We start from the raw sequence: 11,190 nt of genomic DNA, 5'->3' as shown, positions 1-11,190 counted from the left end.
CCTCCTGCAGCCGCAGCAAGTGCAGCAGAGGGACATCTGCTCCCGCCTGTGGTAACAGCAACCCCTGGGTATGTGGCCCTGCGCGGTGCAGCTCGAAGGTGGCTTTTAGCAGGCTGAGAGCTGCGTCCTCACAGGTTCGCTCTGTAGTGGCTGTCTGCTGCTGCTGCTGTCTTGAATGCTGCTGCTGCTGCTGCTGTTGCTGCTCTGGCTGCTGCTGCTGCTGTGCCTCCTCGTGCAGCCCGGTAGAGACTTTCTGCTGGTGCTGCAGCTCTGCATCTGGCACCTGGTGCTGCAGTCCACTGCTGCAACTGTCTGCTGACAGCCCAAGTTCGTCCGCAGGCGGTCGATTCTGCTGCTGCTGCAGCGGTGGCAGCTTATGGGAAGCTGCTGTTGCTACTGCGCCTCTTCTGTACGACTCCTTCTTGCCCATATTAGTCAGTCTTCGTGCCCAGTTAATGGGCAGCCGCAGCACATCCTTGAATGAAGCCGATTTGTTTAAAACGCCCTCACGATCGCATCCCTCATTCCCGCAGCCGCAGCGGCTGCTGCTGCTGCTGCTACTGCTACTGCTGCAGTTGCTTCTGTGGCAGCAGCAGGGGCTACTGCTGCTGTCGCTGCAGCCGTTGTTGCTGCTGAAGCTCTTGCTGCTCCATGCTCTCTCGACCTGGAGTGCATCCAGCCTAGCGCAAGCTTTGCCTGCATCCGGCAAACTGCGCACATACGGTGGCAACACATTATCCGCGTTGCTGCTGCTGCCTCTGCAGAAGTTGCTGTCGCTGCTGCTGCGCTGGCAGCTGCTGCGGCGCCGGTGGCTCCAAAAAGAGCTGCTGCTCCCCACAGGCAAGCTGCGGAGGCTGCTTAGGGGAAGCCGGTGCTTGCGAGGAAAGTCATAAGATAAGGACCTTGAGCTTCGCCTAGGGTGGCCCCCGCTTTTGCCTACTGAGCGGCTGCAGCAACGGCTGCAGCCGCTGCAGCAGCTGCCCCTCTCAGGTTTCTCGCCAAGGTATTGCGTGTTGCAGTCAGGCGTCTTCTTGCTGCTGCTGGTGCTACTGCTGCCAGGCGGTGTGCGATCCGTTCCTGGTTCTACCAGGAAACAGTCTTGCGGCTGCTGCCACTCTTGTTGCTGCGGCGGCTGCTGTTGCAGTTGCTTTTGCTGCTGTTCCTGCCGCTCACGCTGCTGCTGCTGCTGCTGCACGTGCTGCTGCCTAACAAAGATTTCGTGAGCCAGTTGCGCACCCCTCCAGGCGAGAAGCGCGGCGTCAGCTGAAGTGCCGTGTCTGTCTAAGGCAAGGCATCTTTCGTCCAGCAGCATTTGCCGCAGCCTTTGCTGCTGCTGCTGTTGCTCCTGCAGCAGCTGCTGCCGTGACCCTCTTCGAAGGTACAGTCGCAGCTGCAGCAAAGAAGCACCGCGGCAGAGCAACCAGAGAAAACAATTAGCTGCAGCAAACAGCTGCAAACCGGTAAAGAAAGCAGCGTTAAGATGCTCCACACCCTGCACAGCAGCAGCAGCAGCAGCAGCGAGAGCCGCTGCCGGCCCAGCGCCGGCAGCTCCCACAGCAGCAGCGGCAAGCCCACAGCAGCGGGGGAAGACAGCGTCACAGAGGCAGACATACAAAAGCAAGTGGGCAACAGAAAAGGTCTGAATGTCTGGCAACTTGCCTTACGCAGCACCTCAGAGAACGCGGGGCTGGCTTTAGCAGCAGCAGAAGCAGCAGTCAGTTTGCTGCCCCTGTCTTCACTCGTGTGCAGGATATCAAATGTGGCTGGGAGCGGCCCGCTGCACCCATGCAGCTGCCCGCTGTTGCAGTGTGCGCTCTCTGGTTTTGCTGTTGTTGCTGCTGCTACTGCGGTTTCTGCTGGTGCAGCTAGCGCAGGAGCTGTTTCAGCCTCGCTCGCTCGAGGCTTCCGTAGGCTCCACTGCCGCAGCAGCAAACGGTGGAGCTGCTTTTTTCGCTGCTTGTTCTGAGCCTTGGACTGTTGCTGCTGCGGCTGCTGCAGCTCTTCGCTGCCATCTGAGCTGCTGCAGGTGTCAAAAAAGAGCTCAAATGGCTCAACAACTGCGTTCTGCTGCTGCCACGAGGCTGCTGAAGACGAGAAGATCCTGACTTCCCCTGATCCCGATATGCTCACTACCCTGTGGTGTGCATGCAAAGTAAACCAGCTCCTGCTGCTGCTGCTGCTGCTGCTGCTGCTGGCCCACAGCGTCATTTGGCGGCTCGCCTTGTGAAAGCTCGAGACTGCCTGTCGTCTCAACTGTGTCTCTTTCTTTCTGCGCCTTTTCACGCATTTCTTCTTGATGAGCTGCAGCAAAGTGACCACCTGTTTATTGCTGGTGCGGCTGCTGCCGCTGCCGCTGCTCTGCTGCTGCTGCCACTGTCTAATCTCAAAATTCAGCTCCCAGTGCAGCCGCCGCAGCCAAAGCTCTCCCTCTAGGGGTAAGTGGGGCCCCTCTAAAATGCCCGTGAGCAAACACTCAGGCGGCCCCTTTCCACTTCTCTCTGCCCCCGCGTTCCCGCTGCTGCTGCTGCTGCTGTTGCTTCTCCACCACCGTAGCGCTGCTGGTGCCAGCTTCTGCGTCAGCTTCCTGCTGCAGCTTTGCTGCTGTCGCCTTAGCAGCTCCAACTTCGTCTTTTGATGCTGCAGCTGCCTCAACAGCAGCAATTGTCTTTTTGCGCGAGTGGACTCAGCCGTCCTTTCCTCTAATACCTGTTGCAGAAGCAGCGTATCGACCACGTCTGTTTGCTGCTGCCGATGCTGCCGCTGCTGCTGTTGGGATCGCTGTGTTACCTGTCGCTGTGCTGCTGTTGACACAGCATGGTTTGCTTCCCACAGCCGCCGCAGCAGCAGCAGTTCCTCTTGGAATGACAGCGGCCGCTGCAGCGATGGAAGCTGCTGCTGTTGCTGCGGGGCCGCAGCAAGCGAACGCGCACGCAGGGACAGCAGGCCCTCAGCAGCTTCTTTTCTAAGAGGCAGGAAAGACGCCACGCTCCAGCTACACCGCTGGCGAAGCATCTGGTGTTGCTGCCGTTGCTGCTGCTGGCTTTGCTGCTGGGCTGTTTGCAGCCGCAGCAACAAGCGACTCTGCAGACAGACTTGAGAGGACTCACGAAGAGGCCGTCCAAGCGCGTTTAGGCTGCGTTGTTTTTGCTGAAGATGCTGCTCACTATTCTGGGGCCTTAACGAGCTGCGGGACGCAAGTTGGGGCCTTTGGCGTTCTCTGCTGCGCAGTCTTGCCGCAGCAGCAGCAGAAGTAACAGCAGCAGCAACTCTCGCAGCCCCAGTGGACGCTGCTGCTTGGCCCCGCACCCCTGCGGCATATCTGCCGCTGCGGCTTGCGTCCTTGCATTTGCTGCTGCTGCTGCTGCTGCAGGCGCGTGCTGCTCTTGTAAACGTCCACGAAGGAGGAGCTGGGGACTCCTTCTGCAATGCTTTATTTCCCGAGTCTTCTGGTGTACTTAAGAGGCAAAAAACTCCTTTATGCTGGCAATTATCTTCTCTGATGGGGCCCTCTGCTACTGGCCTTATGGGGGAGGGGCCCGGAGGTGACCCTGAGGATACAGCGCGGCGTTGGCTGTGCTGCGGCTCTCGCTGCAGCGGTTGCTGCCGCTGCTGCTTGGCCTGCGGAAGCTGCAGCAGGCACCCTTGCGGCAGCTGTGGCTGCTTCCGGGGAGGCAGCACGGCTGCTGGATGGGCTTGGCCTTCGGCTTGCTGCTGCTGCTGCTGTTGCTTGAGTGGCGGTGCTGCGTGCGTGGGTGCTGTTGATTTCAGCCTCTCTTGCTCGCGCACTTGCTGCTTATATTCTTCCTGTCTTAATGCAGCAGAAAATAGCAGCTGTTTGTGCTGCTGCTCCATGAGGAACGAGCTGCCGCTGCGCCTCTGTCTCGATGAGGTGAGTCAAGCGGTGGCTTGCGCGGCCAGTGAGCTGCTGCTGCTGCTGTTGCTCAGTGCAGCAAAAACGCAGCACTCTAAAGCACGCTGAATGTAAGTGCTGTCTGCGGGCTGGAGGCACCAGCACAAGTAGCATCTAGTGCAGCCGCCTTGCAGCTAGGCTGCGTGTCTCTCTCGGGGTTCCAGCTGCTGCTGCAGCGGTTTTCACGTGCAAGGCACTTCTCCTTTGAGTCATTAAAAACCTAATTTGCAGAACAGAGAACTGGGGGCCTCACAAAAACGGAAGAACTCGGGATAAAAGGGGAATCCCGGCAGTCCCTCTGTGCGCCTGACCCCCCTTGTTGAGCAGCAGCTGCAGCTAAGGGAGCAGCAGCAGGTGTAGCAGGTGTCATAGACCATAAACAGACCATTTGAGCTAACATTCATTAGCTAGAGGGAAGAGGAGAATTTCGGTTAGGGAGGAAACTCTAAGGCTTTGCCTTAGCCCCCAACGGTCACTGATCGTTCCCATGCAGCCTCGACTCCGAGCTGCTGCTGCTGCAGCTGCTGCTCGTCTTCCTGCTGCTGGGAAACTGTATAGTCGGCGCCAAATAAGTAGTTGAGAAAGGAAATTTAAACATCTAATGCATACTTTTGGGCATCTACGTCTCCTTTTACGTTTCGTCGCCTACCCCCAAAAGCAGCAGCAGTTGCTGCTGCTGCTGTGCTGCTGCTGCTGCTGCCGCTGCTGCTGCTGCTGCTGCTCTGGCGTCAGCAGCAGCTGCCTCCGCCCGAGCGGCTCTGCAATTCAGCGCAGGCTTCTCACCTGTCCTAACACCTTCTATTCTGTCTTGCGTCTGTACCTTCTTCGTAGTTACAGCACCAGCAGCAGCGCGAACGGCAGCAGGACCCGTCTGCCGTGTCGGATCATTCTTTCTATCTTTCTATAGTCTGCACAAGGGCTGCTGCAGTTGCTGCAACTGAAGCAGCTGCAGCAGCGATTTCTGCTGTGCTGTGGCCGCAGCAACAGGAAATATCGCGGGAGTCCCGTTGCTGCTGCTGCTGCTGCAGCAGCAGCTTCCTGCCTGCCACTGGGGGGCCGGGCCGTCCCAGTCGCTGCCCTAGAAACCGGCCGCCAACCTCGTCCGTGCAGCTGCAGCATTTGCTGAAGCAGCACAGAACTTAAACCAAGCTCACACCCCTACGGCAGCACCAGCTGCTGGCCCCGGCCCACATCCTGCCTCGGCTGCTGCGGGCAAGCTGCAGCAGCAGAGACGCGGGCTGCGCCTCTTTGACTAGGCCAACTTCACACAGCGTTTTTAGAGCGTTAGCTCCTCCTCCTCCTCCGCAGCAGCCCCTGCAGAAATGGCAGTGCAGCAGCGCGCGCACTTGAAGGAGCAGCAGCGAGAACTGCAGCGGTGGCTTGACGGCTGCGACAAGGAGCTGCAGCAGCTACTGCAGGCCCGTGCGCAGCAGCAGGAGCACGCCCAGCAACAGAGTATGCAGCAGCAGCAGCAGCGCGCGACTGCAGCGGTAGCAGAGGCAATGCGCAGTTCCATTAGAGGTCAGGCAGCCGGCTGCCCCCCCAGTGTCATCTGCTGCTCCCGCTGCTGCAGACGCCGCCTACAGTCCATCAGCAGCAGCAGCAGCAGTAGCAGCAGCAGCCCGGTATTTCTTGGCCACCGTGTCCACGGCGCACTTCCACTGACGCCTACTCGCTGCGCTCTCTGTGTTTTGCTGCTGTCGCAGAGTACCGGGCTGCTGCTGACGGGGCTTCAGCAGCAGCAGCAGCAGCAGCAACAACAACGGCGACCCCGCGAGGGGCCCTGCCGCGTGCAGGCGAGGGAGCCCTTGAAGACACACTGCACAAGTTGCAGGGACTAAAGCAGCAGCTCGCCTGTAGGCTCTCGACCCCGCGCTGCAGCTTGCTGCTGCTGCTTGTTGCTGCTGCTTGCTACTGCTGCTTGCTGCTGCAGCGTCCTTGCTGCTGCTCCACCGTCCCGGCCAGCGGTTCCGTTGCTGCTGCTGCACAGTTGTAGCTGCTTGCTGCTGCTGCTGCTGCTGCTGCTGCTGCTGCTGCTTCTGCTGCTGCATGTGCTTCATTGGTGTCACTGTTCTTTTCCTGCTGTGATGGCTGCTGCAACCAGCGCTTCGCTTAATGTTTTTGCTGCTGCTGGGTGCTGCTGCAGCTGCTGCAGCGTGGGCTGTTCGGGACGGTGGCCATGCTACAGCGGATACAGGAGCAGCAGCCGCTGCAGCTGGGTCATACCCTGTTAGACAGGTATATTCCTTCGCTCCAGCAGCAGCAGCAGCCAGAAGCCCAGCAGCAGCAGCAACCACAGCAGCTTGCTGCACACTGCAGATGTGTGTCAGCTGCTCCTGCTGGTGCTGCACGTGTTCCTTCAGGCTTCGTGCAAGTTAGAGGAAGTCCAGGAGCAAGCTGTGGCCGCTGCTGCAGTCAAGCAGCAGCAGGGCAGCAGCAGCAGCATAGGGGCCGCTTTTCCCTCTACAGGGGCTGCTCCCAGAGCAGCAGCAGCCGCAGCGGTTGCTTCTGCTGCTGTGCATCCGTGGCTGGGCGGCAGCTTAATGGCGTCTCGAGACTCGGCAGACCCAAAGCTGCATGCAGTGCTGCTGCAGCACCAGCAGCAGCAAGGCGCATCGAGCTGCTGCGGCAGCGGCAGCTGCCGCCTCAGTGACAGCAGCACTTGTGCAGATGACCCCTGCAGCAACAATGGCAGGCGGCGCAGCATAGATAGTTTTTCCAGCGAGAGCAGCAGCAGCACTCCAGAGAGCGCGAGCATGTGCGGCGTGAGTTGCAGCTCCGTGCCGCAGCAGCAGCAGCTGCTGATCCAGCAGCAGCAGCAGCAGCTCCAGCTGCAGCAGCAGCAACTGGCCCGACCCGCCCGACCCTTCAATATGCTTACAGCAGCAGACCTGAGTAAAGCAGCGCCACCTGCTGCTGGCTTTTCTTGTCTCCCGAATGTCAGGAGCTCGGATGCCCGTATTCGTTTTCAGGCAGGGCGGCAGCAGCAGCAGCAGCAGCCAGGAAAGTTGCAGCAGCAGCAAACTCAGCAGCAAGAGTCGCAGGACGGAGAGCAGCGGCAGCTGCAGCAGAGTCGGGGTTCAGGCAGTAGTGGCAGCAGCACAGGAGGGCTTTACGATCGGTTTGCTGCAGCGAACTTGCACAAAACGGCAGCCACAGCTGCCCCGAAATTAGCTGCATGCAGCGCCGATGTTCAGCAGCAGCAGCAGCAGCAACAGCAGCAGGAAGCCCCTCACCAGCCGTTGGTCTCTCGCTGCAGTACTGCCACATCTTCGCCCTGCAACGCGTCTAGGAGGACAGCAGCAGCTGCAGCAGCTGCTGCTTCTGCAACTATAGACAGCGGCCCCGAAGCAGAGGGGCGGCATCTCGGGCACGTGCCGCTGGGGCTGAGCAGCGGCAGCAGCAGCGGCAGCAGCAGCACAGGGAGTGATGCCACAATTCATCACGAGAGGGGGTTTGAAAGGGATAGACAGGCCTATGGCGGCCGGTTTGTTGCGGCTACGTTCATGCAGCAGCAACAACTGCAGCAGCCGCAGCAGTCGCCGGCTTATTGTGGAGCAGAGGGGGCAGCGTCACCCAACTCAGCAGCAGCAGCAGCAGCAGCGTCAGCATTGGCAACAACGCCCAGAGAAGCAGCAACACTGGATGCAAGCGGCAGGACCCGCCGCATGTTCTCATCGGGCAGCAGCCACGACGGCAGCAAAAACAGCAGCAACAGCAGCAACAGCAACTGGGTTCCGCCTGGCTGCCCTCCTATTGGCCCATCAACAGGCAGCGGCGACAGCAGCAGGAGCAGCAGCAGCAGCTTTCAAGGCTCAAGCAGGACTCACAGCTTGAGCCAGACGGCGGGCAATAGCAGCAGCAGCAGCAGCAGCAACTCGTCTGCACCCCTATTGCGCTTCAGCGGAGAGGCTTTTTCCGCTGGGCCAAGAGCAGCGGCAGCAGCGGAGGAAGCAAGAAGTGATTACTTTGTTTCTCCTGCTGGAGGTGCAGCAACGGGGAGTGTAGCAGCAGCAACAGCAGCAGCACCAGGGCTCCGGGCTTCCTCCCGCATGCCAGGGTCCTTCAACCCGAGAGAAACGCCTGTGTCCAACTGGCCGCCCTTCCCCGCTGCTCAGCCGCAGCAGCACTTGCTGCAGCAGCAGCAGTTGCAACACCCGTATTTCCACCACGCGCAGCATCAGCAGCAGCAGCAGCAGCACCAGCAGCAGCCGAGCTGTGAAGCGCTAGCTCCTTCGGGGCCAGCGGGGCCCACGAGCTCAGTCCCGGAGTACCTTCGTGGCCAGCAGCTGCGTGAGGCTTTCCTGCCCGGAGGAGCAGCAGCAGCAGCAGCAACACAGACGGCGGCAGCAGCTGGCACAACGCCGCCCTCAGGAACAAGGACCTCACCTGCAGCGGGAGCAGTAGCCGCAGCAGCACGAGCTGCAGCAAGAGGACCTGCTGCATGCAGCCCCAAGGGAAATGAAGACAGCGGAGATAGCCTCACAGGCGGAGGCGCCTTGGGCCTGCCGGACATTGCTTCGTGTATATTGGGGGGAAGCCATCAACAGCTGGCAGCCTTGTCACTGCAGCAGCAGCAGCAGCAGCGCCAGGAGCAGCAGCAAAACTACTTGCACTTCGTGCAGCAGCAGCAGCATGAAGGCGAGCGGCCTTGGGTCATGCACCAAAGGAGCAGCGGCGGCACTGCTGATAACAGCCGCAGCAGCAGCAGCAGTGCGAATCTCTCTCAGACGCTGCGCAGCTCGTGCGCCCCATGGTATCCTCCAGCTCGGCAAATGGCGCCGGTAGGAAGTGAGGCAGCAGCAGCAGCAGCTGCTGCTGCTTCTGGCATGATGGGCGGCCTTGTCGGTGCTTCGGCTTTATCTGTTGCAGCAGAATCATCAGGGCTGCAGCAACAGCACCAGAGAGAGTACTTTCCGGATGCCTCTCAATATGAAGCGGGACTGCAGAAACCCGAGGCAGCAGCAGCAGCAGCAGCAGCAGCATGTGCTGCGCGCACCATTGGCCTGCTCTGTGGGGATGGGTGCTACTGCTGGCAATACAATTCTCAGTTACAGGAGTCCCAGCAGCAGCTGCAGCAGCTGCAGCAGCAGCAACAGCAGAAGCAGCCAGCGTGCGCTGTCCTGCAGGTGACACCTTCTGAAGTTCAGGTCTGCCAGCTGCAGTGGTGCTGGGGGGGCGAACTGCTGCTGGATGAGCAGCAACAGCAGCAGCTGCAGCAGAAGCAGCAAGACCAGGAGTACGCCCACGCAGACGTGCGGCAGCGGCAGTCACCGGGAAGCTCGTATAGCTTCACTGCTGCAGCGGGCCAGCCCCCACAGCAGCAGCAGCAGCAGCTGCTGCTACAGGACATGGTGTGCTACGGGGGAACCTCAATATGCGCACCCCCGTGCCGCATGGATGAGGCGCGGGGTAGCTTTAGTAGCAGCAGCAGCAGCAGCGGTGAATCAGCAGCTGCAGCAGCTGCCGCGTCCTCGGTGCTTTTACGGTGCCACAGAGGAGAGAGAGTAGAGGTGTATGTACACCACAAGAGCGGATGGTTGTACGGCGGCATCCAAGGAGAACCCCACAGGTGCTGCTCACGCTGCTGCTGCTCATACTGCTGCTGCTGCAGCTCCTGCTGCTGTTCTGCTGCTGTGACTGTTGCTGCGCTCGGTGCTTTTCTTCAGCGGGGGCGAAAGTCTCGGGCGTCTCGCAATGAGAGCCCTGCGCTGCATGTATTGTCTTGCTGCTGTGTTCGTGCAGTGTCTTGGCTGTTCCCATCTGCTGCTGCATTGGCTTCCGTTTGTTTTCAGGAAGGGCTGGTTCCCGTTTTACCTGCTGCACGACCCCTTGCGCTGGGCGTGTTCGCCGGCGGGGTCCGTGAGCAGCAACAGCAGCAATGACAGCAACTGCGCCAGCAGCAGCGCCAGCAGTACCAGCAGCAGCAGCAGCAGCATCAGAGCTGCAGCTGCAGCGGCTTCGGGCATCCAAACCCCAGCACTTTCGCCGCAGCCCCTGCCTAAGCGGCGTTTGCTGATGAACTTAATGAGGTTTGCGCAGGCGCCTTCCCAGCAGACAGACACGGCGCAGAAGCATCAATGATAGCAGCAGCAGCTGCTGCTGCTGCAACGGAAGTTGCAGCAAGCTGCAGCACGCTGCAGCCCCATGTAGCCTGCTGCAGCGCCCCCAGCTGGTTGGCTGGCTGGGTGGCGCAGAGACTACCAGAAACTCGCAATGATCAAAGGCGGGCAACAGGAGCGGATTTGCTTGGGGGAGGGTGTGCGGATAGCGCAGTGCAGCATGCACAAGCACTTATTCACATATTTTAGTATCATTTGAACGTAGTCTTCTCACATATTTACATCTACAGGCACTTACTCAGATATTTAATTCCATTTAAACTGAGTTTATTTCCATGGCAGTAGTACTCTCTTTGAATGCTGGCGCGCCTATGCACAACTTGCGAGCTCGTGTGGGCGCGGTGGGGCCCCATGGGGCCCCCGGGGCAGCAGCGCGGAGGGTCAGTTCATGCATGTGCTGAAATGGTGAGGCTGCACAGCAGCGCCGGCCCGCCGCGCAGCAGCTGAGTGAGCTCGCGGCAGTGTAGAGGCCGCCGTAACAACACAAAAGAGCTCTGCACTGGAAAAGCCCACGGGCGCCGTTGCTGCAGCTCGGTGGTGCTGCTTCTGGGGTGGCCTCTGATTTGCCAGCAACTTCGGGAGCAGGCCTGCTCCCCCAGTAGAGGAAATGGGGAGTTGCCTGCGGCCAAGGCCAAGCTAGAATGGCTGTCTAGCAATTCTTTGTTGCTGCTCGGGGCTATCTGTTCTCGCCTGAGCTCTTACCACGGGCTGCAGTGTACATACACTGGACGCCCTGTGTCTCGCACTACACGCACCCCGAGCTAAACAGTCGAAATTTTAGTGAGCGTCTCAATTCCCCTGCCTCTCTTGGCAATCCCAGCAGCGGCCGGAGGCGCCGGGGCGCAGCTACAGCCTCGGAATCAGCCTTCAACCTTGCTCGGTTGGGCCGCGTCGTCAGCGGCTTCTGCTGCAGCGGCTGCATATAGGCCCTTACGAATTGCATGCAGGCAGCCCCCTGGCTGCACAGCAGAGGGGCACATCAAGCTGAGCCCCGTACAGACACCCCGGCCCACCGGCCTATCGAGCTGTCTGTACAACGTGTTTGTGTGCGCTGACGCGCCTCTCCAGCGTGTCCAGCAGCAGCAGCAGGAGCAGAAGGCACAAGCGCTGCGGGCCGGAAGCAGCCTGCACATTTACTGCTAGAGCATCGCATCCGCT

The 11,190-nt window shown here is 60.1% G+C and overlaps 2 protein-coding genes across 2 annotated transcripts in view; one reads left to right on the top strand and one right to left on the bottom strand.

The window, feature by feature from the left end:
• The window catches only part of ETH_00026480 (uncharacterized protein), a gene marked incomplete at both ends in the record, with an annotated part of 4,992 nt that extends 1,140 nt beyond the window's left edge, over window positions 1-3,852 (bottom strand). Inside the window, 2 exons of the mRNA XM_013373717.1 lie at window positions 35-1,492; window positions 1,672-3,852. Coding sequence (XP_013229171.1) covers window positions 35-1,492; window positions 1,672-3,852 — 3,639 coding nt within the window. The remainder of the gene's footprint in view (window positions 1-34; window positions 1,493-1,671) is intronic.
• Window positions 3,853-5,232: 1,380 nt separating this feature from the next.
• Window positions 5,233-9,994, top strand: ETH_00026475 (uncharacterized protein; the record flags this gene model as incomplete). Its single annotated transcript, XM_013373716.1, has 5 exons — window positions 5,233-5,431; window positions 5,617-5,766; window positions 6,057-6,148; window positions 6,274-9,482; window positions 9,706-9,994. The coding sequence occupies 5 exons, from the start codon at window positions 5,233-5,235 to the stop codon at window positions 9,992-9,994; spliced, it is 3,939 nt and encodes a 1,312-aa protein (XP_013229170.1).
• Between the last annotated feature and the right edge of the window lie 1,196 nt (window positions 9,995-11,190).

This window comes from Eimeria tenella, genomic scaffold, assembly GCF_000499545.2.
Source record: "Eimeria tenella Houghton genomic scaffold, Eth_scaff17, whole genome shotgun sequence".
NCBI classification, from domain to species: domain Eukaryota; phylum Apicomplexa; class Conoidasida; order Eucoccidiorida; family Eimeriidae; genus Eimeria; species Eimeria tenella.
The sequence above is the reverse complement of the archived record's forward strand: the minus strand, read 5'-3'. Positions and strand labels throughout refer to the sequence as shown.